At 39.6% G+C, this 20,670-nt stretch overlaps 1 protein-coding gene across 2 annotated transcripts in view; it reads right to left on the bottom strand.

The window, feature by feature from the left end:
- Positions 1-3,999: 3,999 nt before the first annotated feature.
- The window catches only part of CycK (cyclin K), a 62,639-nt gene continuing 45,968 nt past the window's right edge, over positions 4,000-20,670 (bottom strand). The window contains exon 10 of one of the 2 annotated variants that reach the window (XM_089240385.1): positions 4,000-4,522. In XM_089240385.1, coding sequence (XP_089096511.1) covers positions 4,498-4,522 — 25 coding nt within the window. In that variant the 3' untranslated portion in view covers positions 4,000-4,497. Of the gene's footprint in view, positions 4,523-18,291; positions 18,572-20,670 lie in introns of those variants that run through there. The other variant, XM_089240384.1, reaches the window with a different exon arrangement.

Here is a 20,670-nt window from a genome sequence, read left to right on the forward strand (position 1 = left end):
TTTTTCATTGAAATATGGTTTTTGTCAGTTGCTCTTTTAATGCATACTATATACATTATGTATGAAAAATAGAAAGGGGGGGGAGGGAGAACATCAGTTATATATATTATATATATCAGTTATATATAACACTATGTTAAGCACAAAACAATGCAAAAATAAACATCTGTGGCGAGCACGATGCACGTCACAGCCTGAGAAAAAAAAGGAGGCGGGGGAAAGAACAACACACACAGGAATGCAAATATGGGTACTAGCAACCACAGATAAATCTTTTTCTGGCTCTCCTCACAATGTACAGGGTGTTCTATTAATGGACAGACAAACTCATAGGGTTGTTAGTAGACATCAAGAGGAACAAAAATTGCGATGGAACATCGTGTCGCAAATCACGTTGAGAGGGTGAAAATCCCGACAAACGCATGCAGATTCGACGTCACGCGTGAACGATAAAAAAAAAACAAACAATAACACCTACAAAAAAATTTATTTGATTAATTATTACAAGTGGCGGCCGCTGACGTCATTGAACAATCTACAACGACGTAAAAACGGTTCCCGGACGCGCTCGAAGATACGAGGTATGGTTTTGATGTCTTCCGCAGCACGTGATCCTACCCCGACAGACCAGTCACGACCCAGGCTCTGTCCCTCCAGGGATATAAGCCTTTTACCCTTGCGGGTTGGGTCGCGCTGGGGAGTGTGATCCTACCCCAGCGCAAGCATTTCGCGACGCTGCTTACGTCATATATATGGTGAGCGAACCCACGAACGCATTCAGCGATCAACTGATATCCACCTTCCGTCTCCTCTGGACTCGGAGTCTGGGTGCGTTTTCTTGATTTTCACACTCTCCACGTGGTTTACGACACCATGTTCCATTGCAATTTTTGTTCCTGTTGAGATGCCTACTAACAACCCTCTGAGTTTGTCGGTCCATTAATTACTATAGAACGCACACTCATTTTCAATATTTCCCAGAAGGCACATTTTTACTGATAAATTCCCCCCCCCCCTATTGGTAGGTTATGAACAAAAGTAACAAAGTAATGTACCATTTTTTTTCATGGTCCATTTTTCGCAAAGTGAAAATATTCAATCACTTTAAGACTCGTCTAAGAGTCTAAGAATCTTAAAGTGATTGAAAATGCTTCCCTGTATGCAGAGTTTTTTTGCTGAGCAGAGAAAAATTCTCTATATTATATATAACCCCCCCCCCCTCCCCACAACCTAAAAAGCCTAGAGCCAAGCCAGGCTCCCTGGACCACCACATGATTCACAATGATTAGCATCATGATCATTTCTGTTGAAGAATATGTCAGAATTCTTGTACGGGAGGTTTTCTTCTGCGTGGCGATAGTTATAATCAATCCTCTTTTGATTCGTTTTTGTTTTTTTTTTCGGAGATTTTTTTAATCACTAGAGCACGGGTTTCCAACTGAGGTTCCGTGATAGTTTTTTTTTTTGAGGGGTTCCGCATGATCAAACACCACGGAACCCTCACAAATCCCGGATCCCAGAGAGCTTTCTTGCTGATATTCACAAAGCTCTTTCTTTCGTAAAGATCTTTGTTTTGAATATTAACGAGATAGTATAGCGTTTAAAAAGTCCAGACCACTTGGATGACTAACCTAGAGAATGTGCAAGCGTGTGAGGGACCAAAAGAATGATCTGATGAGCGAGGGACGAAAACAGTGGCAGAGCACAGAGTTCTTCAACCTTTTTCTAGTCGCGAGCACTGCCTGTTCCTATCATAAAAACATGAGCACTCCCTGGAAAGAGGATGATTTCAATCCTTGAATGTAATTTGTACAAGGGGTTTAATTCGAAAATTGATCAAGTGCTTGCGAGCACGAAATCGGAAACGATCATCGAGCACTCTGGTTGTTTCAAGGAGCACCGTGGTGCTTGCGAGCAACGAGTTGAATATGCCTGACCTATAGGATGTGAAAGCATGTGAGCAACCGAAAGATAGTCACACAGACATATTTACGGTATGAGAGAGAGGGGGCGGGGCTAGTCCGGGGCGGTTAATTTATGGAGTGAAAAGTCAAGAAAATTCGACTAGAACGGATGAATGAATTGCGGCAAAGTTTGTATAGCCGCCCACAGGCCAAAAAACGATAAATCCGCATCCGGGGGTGTACAAAGCTCTCATCGGAGGGCCTAAAATTACGTGGTCCGTGTCAATTGCTCAAATTTAGTGGAAAAATGAAGCTGAAATTAGGGGGAAAATGCTGCTATAAGCTGAATAAAATTCATTTCGGTGAAACCAAGGATCCTTTTTATTTTCCAGAAAGCGGGCACAAATATTATACACTATTTTTCAAATAGATCCATTGTTAACCACGTCCCGCACAAGTGTTTGGCAAGAAATTTGAATTATCTCTATTTGACGAATCGGCGATAAATCTGGTAACCTTTTCCTAATCTAACCGCACGTAAGAAAAAGGAAGATGGGGGAATATTGAAGGAAAAAGTATGATAGATATATGGTGAGTAAGAGTTTCTTTTTCCTTTAGAGTCTTCTCCCCCCCCCCCCCCCGCTCTTGTATGTATAGAAAGATACATTATATATGTAGGACAAAAATCGATTAACAGGAGTATAGAAATAAAGGAAAAAGCAATTTCCGTGGATAGGGTTACTATAACATAATTTATTTGTCCCCAGTCAATTTCAATAATACTATACAAATTAGAATTTACAATCAAATTACATATTTTACAATATTTGAAAGAAAATGCAAAGATAAAGAAAAAATTATACTTAAATGGACACGGTAGAAAACAGTTAATTCATAACGTGATGAAGAAAGCTGGGACAGGTAAGAGAGCAGTAGCTAAAAGCTAGTAAAATGCTCTCGACCCTATGACGACATCACTGTTCTTGTGATAAACACATAAATCTTATTTCTTTTGACCTGAAAGAAAGCTAAAGAGAACGCAGTATACCCCGGCCTAATAGGTGTAAATATATTTATTAATTAGATTAAAAAGTGAATTATGGCAACCCAAAAGCCGATACAATAGAATTTCATACGACGGATTTTTTTGTTTCACGTTAATTCAATGATAAGTTTTTAATAATACAGAAGGAAGAGAGAGAAAACTAGACAAAAATAAAATTAACACAAATCGAATCTAATAATGTATCTGCATAACCAAATCGAGTTATTGTTTGCATTCAAATTTACCTGTCGATTTGTTCATTATTTGATACAGAAATTCGATATCACATTAAATTAATTTGTTATTGTGACATTGAAAAGCTTCACGATGGTGAAGAGAGAGAAAAGAAACCACAGAGAACTTCCTTGAATTTTTATTCCACTGATGTTTAGACGTAATATTACGTCCGTGAGCGTAAAGAGGTTAAACTGCTCTGGGGAGTTGCGTATAATGGTTGATTAGAGTGGGGGGGGGGGGTGCGCCGCGGGTGGGAAAAGTTTGAAAACCCCTGCTATGAATCGCAATATAATCTACACCATACCCCCCACAAGGGTGGGGCTGACAGAACCCCAGCCCGGGAACCTGAGCCCGAGTGGCAAGATGCTCGTCTTCCACTATGAAGGTCACAATCAAGGTTTATGGGTTCGAATCCAGGCATAGAACGTCGGAAGCAAGTTTCTTTACCTACCGAGCCTGGGGCGACCACCGATGGATGGAGTCTTCATTCCCCACCCAACTCCACTGGTTGGAAATTGCCGTATGGCGATATATATATGACTGGAGTTGGTGTGCGGTAAAGTAGCAAGGTTAATAACAGCATAACCAAGAATGGTTCTTGCCTTTTTTTTTTCACAGTATAAATTCACTAATGAAAGTCCCATGAAAAGTCTGTCTTAGGGGCTCGTCAAAGATCCTAGCCTATGGGGGCCCCACTGCAATAGTATGTGGAGCCCATGAGCTACACACAGTCGTCAAGAAAAAGGCAACATAACTGCATATTACACGCCACACACAAAAAATAACTAAATGAAAAATGGATACAAATTAGTATACAAATAATTTAATTATTTTTATTTCGTCTAATAATAATAAATAATCACGAAAGAATAATCAATAATTGAATTTCAGTCCGTAAAAAGGCACGTGATATTTGTTCCGATACTAATCTCTCATCATCAATAAATAATCTCATGTAATACAAAGTCTGTAATTTCAAAACATAAACATGCGAGAGGGATAACATTAATTATCAACAAATGATAATATGAATCAACCAATGGTAAACGTCGAAACATTATGCGAAAATTATGAAATAATCAACTAAATACATGTTCGAGATTCAATGTGAGAAACTTGTCTTTGACCTTTTACAACAAGTTTTTAGAAAATACGACCATAAGCCGATGATGATGATAACAATAATTGTATCAGTATCAAATGTATAATAAAATAAATATTCTAACTATAATTAATTAAACCATATCCAGTCCATTGGAAGAAGGAATGTCTCTTGCAAAGGAAATCGTCTCGCTATTGGTCATCTTCCTCTCATTGGTGGCCGACATTGTACATGCTGCAAATAGAAAATAATAAGCGGTTATATACGTAATTATAATTGAAACATATCATATGCATATCGTGAAAAAATTTAGTGAAAAAAAATACCGTTTTCCTACTGTCACGGCACCTAATTGGACCACGTGTGCAAAATAACCTGGTCTAACGATAGCCACTACCAGAACTTGCGAACGTTCGACTTAGACATTTCGATTTACAAATCAAAAAGATTTGGCACCCCTGGGGAAATTTTTGGTGAGGAATTGGCGAGATTTCGCACACCTAGGGAATTTTAGATCAGCTAGCCTTGGCGATATTTTGGCACTTTTGGGAATTTTGAATTAGAGTTGGCTAGATTCAGCATTCTTGGGGTTTAGATTAGAGTTGGTTCAATTTGGCACTCTTGGCGAATTTTCAATTACAGTTGGCGAGATTTGGCAATTTTATTTTTTAATGAATTTTTAGTTTGGCCTTGATAAGATTTGGCTCTCTTGTGGAATTTTAGATCAGGCCTTGAGATATTTGACTTTTTTTTTCACCTGACCTGTCTCGCTCCTTTCTGTTTCTGATCCCGAATCGTCGATTTGGATCCGAATTGACGAGATTTCGACTTACGGACAACATTCGAAATAGTTATTAAGTCGGGCCAGAGAGACCTCCTATTTTAGCAACACCGCCCTCTGGATCAGAGTTCTCTAAACATTTCACCCCATTTCCCCAAATGTTTTTTTTCCCCCATCGCCGTCCAACTCAAGCCAACACATAGGATCCTATATTATGCCCCCTTCACCCCCAGCGGGCGACATTTCCCACTTTGGGGAAAAACTAGTCTGGATGGATAAATATTCTGTACACCGAGCTTTTCACAGTCGAATGCCACTCCCAAAGCAAGTTTATGACAGCGGTGAAGTGGATTTCCGCCCCCCCCCCTACAGGAAATCTTACGAAGTATTGATATGTGACGATTATATGCCTAAATACTTTCAATTATGCTGTGATATTTACTTATTATCACAATTTGTCACAGTGTTGGATTTTGCAAACGGCAAACACTAATAAGATGAAGCAGTACATTTTCTGAATAAAATTTCTGGGCCCTTGGGCACCGCACAACAGCATCATATGCACGCAGGCAGTGATTTTTCTGGACCTCCCCCCGCCCCCATATCAATTTACATATTGTCCAAGTTCTGTAAATAAATCAGGCGATTATGAGGCCCATAATAGCTAAAAAAAAAGTACACTGGGCAGTGACACAGGTCCGGACCATCACTTACATAACCAGCCCACACGAAAGCATCTGAAATAACAGATGACCACCCGGGACGCTGAGAGTAAAAAATTGGCTGATCTCACAGCCCAAGGCTTTTTTTAAAGAGGTACATAGGCTAGGGCGATACAACAGGCAGGGCCTCTCTATAATGAATTTATAGCGTGAAAAAACAAAAATAACGATTATCGTCCCGGGTTGGAGCCCTGTCAGCTCCACCCCTGTGAATAGCCACAACAATAGGGACTCTTGTCTGCAGTGAATTCTTACTAGTAGGCACATTTATATTATCGTCACTCTTTCATTTGATAAACATTGTGTTACGTGTCAACCATCATCCCCCCCCCCATAGGGCTGAGGCTGAAATGAAAAGGCTTCAGCACGGGGTCCTGAGACGATTCTAATCAATTTTTTTCCACACTATGAATTTAGGGGGTCATTCAAGTATTACGTCAGCATCGAGGGGGGGAGGGGGTTTGAAGGTTACTTACGTCATCAACCACCCCTTTTTAAAGATATGAAATATTCTAAGCTGCTGAGGAAATTTTGCTGACAGGGAAAGGGGTCAGTGTTCAGTGTTTTGCCGACTTCTGCTGACAAGGGGGGGGGGAAGGGGGTCAAAAATGGCTGAAAATCTGCTGACGTAATACTTGAATGGCCCCTTAATGTGGGGGGGGCGGCGCTACAGGATGTTTTGACCAGTGTCAACCAAGTGTGTGCAACCTTTTGGGGAGTGCGGACAATTTCATTGGTTTGGAAACGTGTTGCTGGCCACTTGAGTTATCTGGAAATACGCCGCGACTCACTCACGTGTCTGAGAGTGTGTCGCAAGCTACTTTGAGTCGCCTGGAAATATACTGCGAGCCACTCGGGTTATCTGAAAGCGTGCCGTGGGCAGAGCTTGAGTGATCTGGAAATGTGTAGAAGGCAATTTAAGTGATTTGTAAAATGTGCCAAGAGCCACTTAAATTATCTATAAAAAAATGCAGCAGGTCGGTGAAGTAAACTGTAAGTGTGTCGTTGGTCACTGGGGTGATCTGGAAATATGCCAGCTAGCTACTTAAGTAATCCGATGATGCGCCACTCACCACTTAAGTGAAATGGAAATGTGCCTTTCACTCAAGTGATTTGGAAATGTGCTTGGGGTCGCTTAAGTGACCCGGAAACGCACTGCGAGCCGCTGAAGTAGTCTGGAAATGCACCACTGGCAACTTAATAAATCTGATAACCTTTCGTGGGCCACTTAAGTGATTTGGTTATTTATCGCGGGCCACATCAGATAAGTACGAGGGCTCACATTTGGCCAGCGGACAATGGGTTGAGCATGTATAGAGCAAAGGTTATCACAGATTGGTTACCGCTGGATGAAAAGCTCTATATCAAGGGGGCTCCTAATCAGGGGTCCACGGGACTGTTGAACAATGAGAAGGACCGAAATTTAGAGATAAGGCGATCTCTAATTGGTTGGCGCAGGAAAAAGAAAAAGATTCCATACGAGGGATTTTTTTAACCAGGAATCCATGGACCCCTTGAGAGGTCCGTGAGCTTGGATAAGAAAATAATTAACATTGTTTTTACATCATTATAGATGCTGATACTTTCGCGGCTCCTAGGGGGTGTCGACATTAATGATTCAATGCTTTGAAGTTAGGGAGACAAAATAGAGATTCACTGGCGCAGGGATTCTGTGACTATTATCTTATTGTCACAAATGGTTTAAGGGTTAAGAACCCCGTATCGATTCAATAACCAACGGCATATGTGCTGCAGGTACCAAAACGGCATTGATGTTGAAGGATCGAACACAAGCCGCTTCACATCCCAAGGAGATAACGAAGCGTTCCCGGAAGATGGGTGTATCCGGAATTTTATTAGATGAGTAGATATTCATATTAATTTGTATAACAGAGTACCAAGAAGCGTGGCTATAGGCGTATAAATATACAGAATAATTGTGATGGATCGTGGTCTAAGAACTGAATTTATATTGTAGCCAGTCCTTAGCTCGTCAGGACTCGGTAAATGAATTTCCGTTGGCAGCGGTCTGTCCGCGTACGTTGGATGTCACAAGTTGGAGTCGTGTAGGCCGTACAGCGAAGAATCGACGCCACGTCTGCGTTACATGCGAGTCCTTGTCCAAGTCACTCAATGCTCGGTCATCCAGGTGTTTTAGCTCGATCTAGATAAGGCATCTTCAACTTGTTGCTCGCGAGAACCAGGGTGCTCCCCGAAGCATCAAGAGTGCTCGATGCTCGTGTCAGATTTCGAATTCACGAGCACTTGAGATCTCACGTCCCAATCAAATAACTTGTACAAAAATTGCATTTAAGGATTAAAATCATCCTGACTTCATGGATACGTACGTCAATCTTGCCGCAGAGGGTTGCTCTTCTTTTGATGATGGGTACAGACAGTGCTCGCGACCGTGGAAAGCTTGAAGACCTCCGATCTAGACGCACGTTGCTGTTCTGTGACCACAACTGCATCTTTATTCTCCTGGGCAAATAGGAGAATTTCATCACAACCGAAGCTACATCTCTGCGCGGCTATACTTGACGATAGGTGACATTGATCCACCACGTTCACATGGTTGTTGCTGTGCCCATTGGAGTTCACCATACTGTTTTTGTGGATTTCCGATTCTTCCAACGTGAACGCAAGTTGTAGAGACTCGTTGGTATCAGCTTTACTGGTCCGGAAGGCTGAAATTCATCCATCAATTACAGAGGACGATGGTGTTATATGTCAATGGAAGTTGACGGATGACACCTCAGCTCCCGATGCGCGACTTTAAAAGAGTCCAGCGACACCTCGGCAAGGCAAGAACATAAGGGAGGGAAAACGACGAAGCGAATTATCAAAAACGACAGCATCATTAATATCTAATAACAATTAAACAGCAAAAAAGATGTCGTTATCCCTTTATAAAAAAAAAAATTCCACGTATAGCCTCGAACCTATGAAATTCCGCGGACACAAAAGTGTTTTTTCTTGAAGAAACGAGAACTTGCCAGCCACAGCACGTTCGGTATCATGGAATATGCAGAGTTTTAAGCAGATTTAAAAAAACGAACCGATCTTCGTATGGGAAGCACGTAAAAGGTGCAAGGATTTATTCCCAAGAAAACTGGGGATTTTCCCTCTTTTCGTGTAAGTGCAAAAGTGTTTCCTTAAATAAATCTCGTGGGGGGGGGGGGGTTCTGGTAACGATCACCTGAACAATCAGATCCGCCTGCGTTTGCTTTAAAACAAAAAAGTTTAGCAGAAAGCGGGGGCGTTGCGAGAGATATCCGATAACGTCGTCCTCTGTAAGGGGGGGGAAAATGTCTGCAACGACTGCTGAAAAACTGCACTGGCTCGTTCAATAATTTTACGTAAAACACTGGGCACATCGGAGATTGGGGGGGGGGGGGGTTGCGCCAACTGTCTTTAGTAAGATTAGGATTCCTGGAAATGGTCCCGATTTTCGGAGGAGAAAACATTCGTGTATTTTGTTTTTGTGTGTGTGTGTGGATATTCTTCGGAACTTCCAAGAATTTAACAAGCTGGAGCGAGCGGCAGGGTGATGCCTTAAGAAGGGCCGGAGCTAGAGAGGGAGCAGGGGGAAGCAACTGCCCAGAGCGGCAGTTTTAGGTGGGAACAAAGAACACCGTTACGAAATTATCGAATTTTAAGGGGGGGGGGGGCAAAATTCCTAGTTACGGCCCTGCCTTAAGTCCCATCGCTGCAAATTACTGACGAACAGTTGATATACTAGAGGCATACTTCCAATTGCATTGATTTCATAATGATGTGTTTCTCCAACATGAAAAGGGGTTACTGAGTCTCAGGGGAAAGTTGAAAAAAACATTAATCGGGACTGCTTTTCTTTGTGGGGTGGGGGACTTACTCTTCGCTCCACAGAAATTTTTCTTCCGTCTAGTAAGCCCCCTGGTCTTTACATAAGAGTAGATGAGAGGGCTCAGATGAGACCAGGAAGCCCAAAATTAATGTATAGTCATGTTTTTACTTCTCACGCTGTACATACAGGGTGTTCTTTCAGACAGAGGTCTTTCCCTCAAGTCCGTTCGCTGCAAATCACTTTTGAACAGGTGATCCTAGAGGCATGCTTCCAATTAGAAAAAAGTATCCAAACAACGTGTAGAACTCAGATACGTCATTCATACTGAAAGGGGTTGTGCAGTTATTGAAATAAAATAAAAATAAACTTTTTATAAGGACACCCTGTACTCAAAGACAAATAAAAAGCTGTTGCCCTGTCTCTCCTGAGCACAAAAAAGAAATAAATAAAATACAAAAATTCCACATTTCCATCCACAAGTGCAATATTCACTGATATAGTATTTGAATTCGAAAAGTTGAGAAAGAAGCGCTGCCCGTTAGTTTATGCTGTTCTTTCCCAATTTTTCCTCCATTCTTTTGAAACCGAATATCTCGGCGAATATTGCACTCAGAAACGTGGAACTTCTGTTGGCGTCAGGAGAAAAAGGGCAACAACTTTCAATTTTGTCTTTGAGGACAGTGACCAAATATGAAACGTTATTTCAATAACTGCATACAACCCCCCTTGCAATGTGAATGACATCCGAGTTCTACACGTTATTTGGATATTTTTTTCGAATTGGAAGTATGTCTCTAGGATCACCGGTTCGAAATAAATTCATAAAACCGTTGCGAATTTCTCATTTTGAATCCTGGAAATCGGTGGCAACATCTGTTGAGCACATATAGCATGTGAGCTTAGTGTTTCATGTTTCACCGACAAAGTATTCCGACACAAACTTCACAAAAGGTAATTGTCACGATGGCAATAGATCTCGCAGGTTGTGGACAGTCGGAGAAAAGATCCAAAAACGCTGTAGCAATGCCTTCTCTCGTGCCAACATTTTTTTTTTTTCGCCGCTTTCTTCAGTCCAGGGACCTCCGGAACTGTCTTGAGAACCACACAAGACCTCCTTGCACGAGGTCGAGTAAAATAGGTCAACTTTATTAACGGATGTTGGAGCTATGGATACCATATCCAACAGCAATGCCTTTAGCTAAATTTCTCACTAACCTCTCCATAGTGAATTTACATTGATAAAATAAAAAATGGTAAGGATCCATTCCGTGCTGGAGCCCTGTCAGCTCCACTCTTATGGGGACCATGGTTAGAGGAATTCCATTAACAGTTGATAAGTACCCAGCCTTTCCCAACTTGAAAGTGCCTACTCACACATACTTGCTCTCGAAAATTATAGCACAAAATCTGATTATCACAACTATGCCCTTGTGGCCCCTGGGTAGAGCGCCCCCCCCCCCCAAGTCTGACACAATTTATGTTAATTTCTGTGCAAAATAAGAGCCATCACAGATCGTGCATTAATGAGCCAAGAGTCACATGGGGGGGGGGGGCTAAAAAAGGAAGAATTATACTTGGTCAAAATCAGTTCGACCCGCCTTCCCTGGGCAAACATGAATTCGTAAAGCCTCTTTTAACGTCCACGAGAAATTGTAAAAGAGTATTGTGACATGCTAATTATGTATGAATTTTTACGACAATTATCCAGAGCATGTCCAAGAGTCTAGGCTGTTCTCAAAAAAGGCAGCAGGGCCTGTCTTAAAAAAACATGCGCCTCGGACAAAGTGGTTTTCTGAAGCCTTTACCTGGCTATAAATGCTTGCATACCAATTTAAGCGCTCACTATCGAAAATTTCAACCAGGTTTTATTTTCTTGAGGTTTCCGGGTCATGCGTCAAGACAGCATTATAAGTAACTACCAACTTGTAGTCCTTATTGCCTATATTAAATTGCTTAACAACGACTGAACGGAGTTGCAATCAGAAGTCTCTATTGCACATTTTCACTCGATTATATAATGAGTTGAATGTCAATCCATTTGCGTAAATGAGTTATGCCAGAGATCAGCCATCCCGCTTCACACGATTCAAGTCCCCAGCAGTCTCGCAAGGGTGCCCGGGATAGTTCAGGGAAACAACGATCGACATCGGATCAATTTACAACGGTGTACTAAAATTATCTGTCGAAAGAATAGAGGACAGACATTCACATAAAAGGGCAATATATCGCATTCAATTAGTTTCGGATGCGATTGCAAATGATACGGCTCGTTACTCCCTCTTCTCCATAAGCCGCAAGGTATCGCATTTAATGGTTCTCCGAGTACATAATTCAATTAGAAACGAGATCCTTCCGCAATAACACGCTTAATTGGTCAGGATATCATCTGAAGTTTCCGATGAATCCTCGAGGGTGAGATAAAGCCATTATAATTAGCGGATTGTTAGTTAGCTGAAGATTATTGAGAACGACATCTTTTTGCACCATACCCAGCAGTGTTTCCTAAAGTGAGCGATGGAATGGTTCGGGGGCGATAGAAGCTACAAGTATAGCATAGGATTCTATGGGTTTGCTTAAGGCCGAAGTTTTGTGAAAGCTCTTTGATAAAACTTAAAAAATACAACCACAATTAAGATCATCGGTTACTATTTGAGCAAATGCAACCGATAAGTTTATTGGTAGCATTTGTCAAGTCTTATAAAATAATTTTATAAAACTTTTATAGTGTAATACCGGCCTTGGTTGGTGGAGGGACGATTCAAAAAAATTCTGGAGGCGGCGGCGATGGAACAAAAAATTTGGGAAACTATGATATACAGGGTGCATAGGCAAGTCCTTTCATCCTGTAGTAACTCGCAAACCGTTGATTCTGAAAGCATGTTTCCCAATTCGTAAAAGTATTCAAATAACGTGTAGACCACAACAAATATATGTCATTCATATTGGAAAATGTTGGGAAGTCATAAAAACAAAACCTATTTAATCGGTTTTTGCCATCCTGTGCTAAAAAAAACCCAATTACAGAGAATGTTATTGCCCTGTCTTTCCAGAGTCCAACAAACGAAAATTCCATATTTTCAAACACAATATTAGCTGAGATATTTGATTTCAAAAATCGGTGAAAATGAGAGTAAGTTCATAAACTAACGGACAAGCTCATTATTCTGTTCCACCACCCCCATGCTTTTCAGAGATTTTTTTTTTTAAATTCAAATATCTCAGCGAAATTCACTTGGAAACATGAAATTTTCTTTGCTGGCCTCAGTAGAGGCAGTGAAACCAGGATGACCACATTATAAAGGTGTTTTTTTAATTTTAATGACTATACAAGCCCTTGGAATATGAATGTCGTTATCTCCGAGGTCTACACGTCATTTTGATACTTTCTCCAACTGGAAGTATGGTTCTAGGATCAACGATTCGCGAGTCATTCCAAGATAAAAGGGACTTTTCTATGTGCACCTCCCCCCCGTACATCGTCATCGTATCATTTTCTTCATCTTTTTTTCCTAACGTTACGATTAATTTGAGTAACTTTTCAATTCAAAAAAGTTAAATCAATTGTAAAAAGGAAATTTAAAATTATTTTAACGTGTTAAATTAGAAATGTTAATGGCGAGAACAAAAAAGCAATCAAACATCTCGCTCCATACTGCTTCCCGGGAATTATTTCAGCAGGAAACTGGTTTTGTTCGGTTATTACCAATAATTATTTTTTACCGTTCCGTACTTGTAATTTGCGAAACTGGGGAGGGCCCCCCCCCACCTTTAATTTTGAGGGGTCCCTAAACTTACTCGTTTTATATTTCAAACGCTTATGTTCCATGGATAAAAAGGGAAATCTTGGCGCTCCCCAGCAATGTAACCCACCGGCCTACGACTTCTGTATTTTTCAAAACGTGGTATCCCACCACGAACCAATGAAGTTAGGGAGGCATGTTTTGGTGCACGTACGTCGGCAGTTCCTAGTGCGAAATTATTTTTTTTTTCCTGCCGGCACAACGCCGATGAGTGAGGAAATGCAAGTGAGCCCCGTTGCATTTTCGTTTTTGACAAAATGACAGGAAAAACTTGAACGTAACTGCATTAACTGTGATGGTGCTGCCGATTGCGACGCAGAACCTCTTGGTGATGGTTGTGCCGTGCGGTGAGTACTGGTGATGAACCACGCCACTGGAGAGAGAGAGAAGACTACCAGCATGACTTTGCATCTCCCGAAGACCAGATCGCGAGTCAAATTGGAAAAAATGAACGGGTCCACACACACACACACACACACACACAATGCTTTCTTTCAAACCGAGCACAACTCAGGTCTATCGCCATGTACAATTTACTACCTAGTGAGTTGTGCCGAAAGTGTAAGTGTGTGTACCCAACAGCCTGAGTGCGATCTAGTGTTGTGTCTGATTTTTCAGTGCTGCCAGAAGTGAAGGAAAAGATGATTGAGTATTGTACCATTTGTAGGCCTGCTGCTCTGTGGCGAGACTTTTGTAACAAGAGAAATCGGCTCGCATTCGCGCCTCGAAGTTGGGAACCACAGAAAACTAACTTCAGCCGACCACCACTATGGGGGCCGAGTCCAACGCTAATGCTCCCCTCGTCTGCAAGTTCTGTGATCATGATTCGATGACCCTGCATCACCAGAGTCCTCACTTACTCAATTACGATCTGCTTTCTTGATTTTGATGGCCTACCAGATCATGTATCACTCTCCATTGATGTGCAGGCAACTTTGAAGCAGTTGTGCCACTCCTTCATCGGTGCAGTACCCATTTCTTCATCTCCGAAAGTCCATAGTGTGTGGATCCTTTTGAACAGACCACGTTGAGGCCAGATTTCTGAACTTTCATACTCACGGCACCTACATCAAAATGCCGCCTTATATTGAATGGGAATCAGTCTTTTTACTAAGTTCCACATAATTTTATCACGAAAAAATATATATCTCGCGGCAGACCGTTTAATAGAGCCGTCTTAAGAGGGATCATGGGGATCCTAGACAAGCGATATTCAGGTGATTCCTATCTGGCTAGCCGGTTTACACCCCCCGGGGCGGGATCTATAAATTAAGACGGGAGTGACTGCTTTAGGTTGAACCCTTAAATCAGGATTTTCGAAATTTGTTCATGGCACTCTTGCTTGAAGGATTTCAAACATCTTGTTACGTTTTAGTGGTAAGAAATCACTGCCATACAAAGATTCGTAAAGTGGGGATCTCTCTCTGTCTTAATTACCCACTTGAAATTAAGGAAAGACTTTATATGGCTGTTACGCTGAGGTGAACTCGAAAAATAAAGTCTACTGGCCTCCACCGGGAACCGAACCCAACTCCTCTTGCAAACCGGGCAAGCGCACTATGTGTATACGCCATAGGAGACACAGCCATTCCTTCCTTATTGTGCGTTACGCCACATTGCGTAAATAACGAAGGATTGGTCGCTTCTCTTGTGGTGTATATGGATAGCACGCTTGCCCGGATTGCGAGAGGATTGGGTTCGATTCCCGACGGAGACTAGTAGACTTTTCTTTCCGAGTTTGCCTCAGCGTAATATCTAGAAAATAGTCTTTCTTTCATACATTGGGCTGAGAAATACCAATTGAAATACATATACTCATTGCATAAAAAAGGGGGGAAAAATTCAGGACTGTTTCTACTGCATTGGGTGGTCATAGACGATCATCTACGCGCGCCAGGTCAGTGTGGAGCACTTACTCCTAAAAAATTGAATGGGACATCCTGGAACTGTCACAAAACTGAGAAAATCGTCATGACTTTCTTTGTGGGCAAAGAAATTAGTAAGATTAGAGAAGCAGGAACGTTCTGAAAAGGACATTATTTTGCCACTCGGTCATTTTATGCACAAGAGGGCAAATAAGAGCAGAACCGACAGTTAAAAGCAGACTCGGAACAACGGCTTCTCACTTGAATTCGAACCCAGGTTTACAGAAATCGGTTCAAATGGCTTTTTCCCTCCACAAAAAAAGCCACGATCAAGAAAGAGGAGTGTTAAAAAACCACCGTGTAAATAGACCAATAATTTTGTTCCATCTTCGTCGACAGATGGCGCCTGTAGACGAAAACGGAGAAGCATAAGTTATTGCGTGAATTTTTAGTTTGAGGGAGAAAATAGGCTAATTATGGAGGTGAAATGAAATAAAAAAAATCATATGAATATGATTGCTATTAACTACTCAATGAGATTTTCAGCCAATCGTTCAGGAGCGAAATCCCTTTTCACAAATTAGCTCACTGCTTTTCAAAAAGTTAAGCAAACGATGCAAATAACGAAGGTGCTCGTCATTTTTATTGGATGAAAACGTGATGGCAACATGCAAATATTAAATGACGCGACTTATTACGAATCACTGCGAAAAAATTGTTAGTCAAGTCAGGCCATTATGTAAAAACATTTCATAATCTTGTGAACTATGCTGTTTGCAATAGATACATATGAAAATTTTTCCATGTTGCTATCTTGCCGGGATGTTATATCCATCGTCCCTAAAACCTGCTATAAGGCCCATAGGCTGGCCTCTCAGGAGAGAATTTCTAGCGTGAAAAATCAAAAACACCGAGAATCGTCTCGCCCCCCCCCCCTCGGGCTGGAGCATTATCAGCTCCATTCTTGTGAGGGAACATGATCTTGACAACACAAACAACGTCAAAACACTTTCATGTCCTAATACCACAAGTTTGTCTCCCTTTGAGCATTAAAGCCAGATGAGTACATTTAAAGTGATATCCATAGTATGTGATTTGGAGAAAAGTGTTGAATATCCACTTCAAAAAAAAATGGTTCATTATTTACTCTGAATTAAGACAACTAAAGTTTTAGGGTCTTCTATAGAAAAAGAACACTGCCAGTGGTTCTTAAACAGAGACTCGTGGACCGAATCCCTGTAGAAGTTTTAAGGGGTCTGTCAGCTTGGAGGGGAAAAACGATAAAACATTATTTTTGCATTGTTACATGCTGAATATTTGAGTATTATCATTGAACATTGAAGGACCAGACACACTGCTTCTCATCGCAAAGCATTCCCAAATCCCAAAAGATGGGTGTGTCTCTGGAATTTTATTAAATAAGTATATGTATTTTTTGCATGTACATTTGTACAACAGAGTAACAAAAACCCGCCTATAGGATCATAAATCAACAAAATAATTATGATGAATCGTAATGTAAGAATCAAAGTCTGAATTAATATTACAGCATACTTAGCTCGTCTGAACTTGCAATCAAAAGTTTCAAAGGTGGCAATCTATCCCAGCCATCCAATGAGTTGAGTAATATCAATTTATGTTCTCTGCTGGTGAATTTATACTCTGTACTAGTGATTCTCAACTGGGGGAGGGGGCATACAACTCGATTGCTGCCCCGGAATATTCTAAGGGTGGGAATCAAGTAAAATGGGAGCCGCTGCAGGTGATTTAAAGAGGTTGCAGAGAAATTTTGAACAAAAAAACCATTCAGGTGAAATATGACTGAGAAAAAGTGTGACTAGTTTTAGAATCCTGTGGTTCCCAACTTCAAGGCGCAAATGCGAGCCGATCTCCCCGTTAAAAAGTCTCGCCACAGAGAGCAACAGTCCTACAAACAGTACAAATATTCAGTCACTACACATCACTCACCTCACTTCTGAGATATAGATGGCAGCACTGAAAAATCATACACAACACTAGATACGCACTCAGACTGATAGGTACACGCACTTACACTTCCGGCACAACTCACTAGGTAGTAAATTGCCTATGGCGATAGACCTGAGTTGTGCTCAGTTTGAAAAAAAAAAAAAAAAGTTTTAGAATCCAATAGAACTACCTACTACCCAAAAGAATGAGGCTGATGGATATCTAGCTACGGGGTCTGAAGATCCAAACATATCTATAAACCTTCTCGTGTACTACAAATTCAATCGGATATCAATTTATCAAGTTGAAAGGGCCTCAATCCTGAATGTGACAGCAAAAGTGGGATGAAAGAAAGGTTCACAAATACTCCTCTGTACTGCATGAAATGAAAGTTTTTGCCATAAGCAATAACTAAATTAATAAACAAATCAGCCCTATGAAATCATACAGTATATACCTTTACTCTCTCACCTTAAAAAGTGTTTTTATGGAGAGTTAGAATTTTGAAGCACAGAAAAATCTAATATTTGGTTCGTGAAATAGTCTCATAGTCTCCACGCTGTTTGCACGCACTTGTCTCGAAAACAGTGTCTAACCTATTTTGATTACATGACAAAATAAATTATTTTAAAAATAATTATTGATATGTTATTGATTGGTGTGCTACTTTAGAAAACTTTATCATTGGTGGGGGGTGAAATAAGATATTTCGGGGATAAATAACAGTACAAAAAGTATGTGGGATAAGGAGAAATAAGCATAGCAAACACGTGATAGAAATGTTTGAGGATGAGACAAGGATGATGTTTTTTTATCCATTGAATCAAGATTTTTTTTGTTTTCACCATTACTAAACAAAACTTAAATATGCAAAAAATGTAGGTGTTTAAACAGAGTGTACTAAAAAAAACTTCATCTTGGTACAAGGACTTTGATAACCAAATTATTTACCATTAGAACATTCACTTTTCATGCATACTACCATCAGAATCAATGTTGTGAGCCCGATTTCTATGTAGCAAAAAAAGTAAGAGAACCCACTGAAAATTTACATTTTTAATACCTGTCGTTCGACAAAAAACATAACATTATGAATTCCAAGAGGTTTTCTTTCGCATCTGCAGATACCATGTCAAACATTAAATAATTCTGGTTTATATCACACATACTCTGGAATATTTTAAAGCGAAGAGTGGAGGAGGAAATTTTAAAAAAAAAGCACAAAAGTATCAGTCAATCCCTCCACATATAGGTATCTTGCATTTCAAAACACTTTTGTTCAGAATACGAATGATGGTGATCATGGTGATCGACATATTTCCTGAAAACGTTAGAAGCATGAAAAACATACATATTAGTTGTGCCATCAGCAAAATAATAATAAAAGAGAAAAAGTAGCGCCTATCGAATGACATGAGCTGCATGAATGCACCTTATGTCCAATAAAAATGTACATAATTTCATCTTCAGATTCAAAGTATTCATATTAACCCTTCAATGACTCAGCATTTGAGAAAATCCTCATTTTCGTACAAATTCATAGCTGGAGTCATTCCGATAAATTCACAAGAAACATAAATTTCATCTATGACTCTTGCAGATAACATTGATGGTTACTCCTAATCAGATTTGTGAAGATGTGTATAGCAACCATAAACAAACTACAGGCTCATTTCTCAAATTTCAACAACAGCCGAATAGCACAGAAATATCTTAGACTTTCTGGGATTTTCAAAGCTGAAAACATGAAGATTAAGCAAAACATCAGTTTGGAGAACAGAATTTAAATTCAAGGCATGTCGGCTGCTGATGCTTAACATGTTGGTGATACAATGATAAATAAAAATTTCCCAAAAAATAATTTTAAAGACAATTATGACTCTTCAAACTTAAAATGCAATATATAATGAATTTAGTTATATCTGCCAAAGAGAGGAGAAAAAAATTAAAAATATATAAAAACTATTGGCTACCAAATATAAAATAATATTAGCACTGCTGCACAGATTGAAAAAAAAAAAAACCCTGATGATAAATAAGAATTATATAAAAATGCATAATAAAAATTTTTGAAGCTCCAATCGAGCCTATTTTTCACGACACATGAACACTTTTTTTTTCATTATATCAGGCATACGTTTCAAATGCAAGAATCTGGAAGCAATGCAAATAAAGGCTGAAGCTCTAAAACTTAAAACCTATCTGCTGTGACAGCCAATAATACGAAAAATATATAACATCTTTGAACCCATAAAAATGCACATAATTATATGGTTAAATAACCAAAAAAATTCAAATAGCAGATCGAATATGCATACCATTTATGTATAAATCAGTTATAATTCCAAGAATTTCTGAAACCAAATTTTTGATAGTACAAGCAAACTGAAGATTTTGGGCTCTCGATATATTATGATAAAAATTGTCTACAATTCACCACATCACAAGTTTCAATTTCAAATTCATACTTTGAATTCACTTTTACCACAAAAATTTACAGTTGTGAATACAAAGAATTACACACCATTCACATTTCATGCATTTATAGGACAAACATATTTATTTGAATTAAACCAAAAAAGTAAACATGTCAACCCCTACGTTTTTCTTCAGCATTTGTAATCAAGCAAACATAAGCCTACCTCTATTCGACAACACAATACTACAGTGATGCTCATTTTTCAAACTCAGACTTGAGCAAGTTCGGGACCAGGACTGGTGTAAAAACATGTTGGTTCATAAAATCGATTGGCAACTATAGACGGATGAGCATTGCCTGATGATTAATTGAAGGGAAGGGAGGGAAACCATTAATGATGACAGTGGAAAAGAGATGAACATATGAACAGTAGCTTATGATATCAAAGATGAGATAGGTCAATATGAAGGTTTCCATAGATAGCTACTATTCCAAGTGCTATGAACTAAAACTATTTTAAATCTAATTCACACAATAAATCAAATTATGATCTTCCACATTCAATAAGGATTGTCCTTACAGAAGCTCACAAACCATTCAAATATATTTATACTTCAAAACAATATATACATATAAACACTAATAAACAACTGAATAATAAACATCTCATCTTCAATCAGTAAATCCTGTTAAAGTATCACGGAGGTGAATGCATATAATATCCTACTAACACACATGATAATCAGAGAAAAAAACTTGGCTATTTTGAACAATACAGTCACCATGCAATTTTAAAGAATTTGATGTGACCGCTGTTTTAAGTTGGATTATAATTCTTATGGCACCCTTTGAAATGACTTCACGATTGATATATTTTTATTAAATGAAAGTTTTGACAACCTCATACTTGTATTTTTTAGCATAGATAATTCTTGCATTATATTTGAAAAACTCAAAATACAGAGAATATCATATAGATGATAGAAGAGAAGATTATGAAG

Source organism: Pholcus phalangioides, unplaced genomic scaffold (genome assembly GCF_987345545.1).
Source record: "Pholcus phalangioides strain wild (caught in Gottingen) unplaced genomic scaffold, Ppha-v1.0 ptg000012l_1, whole genome shotgun sequence".
Classification (NCBI taxonomy): domain Eukaryota; kingdom Metazoa; phylum Arthropoda; class Arachnida; order Araneae; family Pholcidae; genus Pholcus; species Pholcus phalangioides.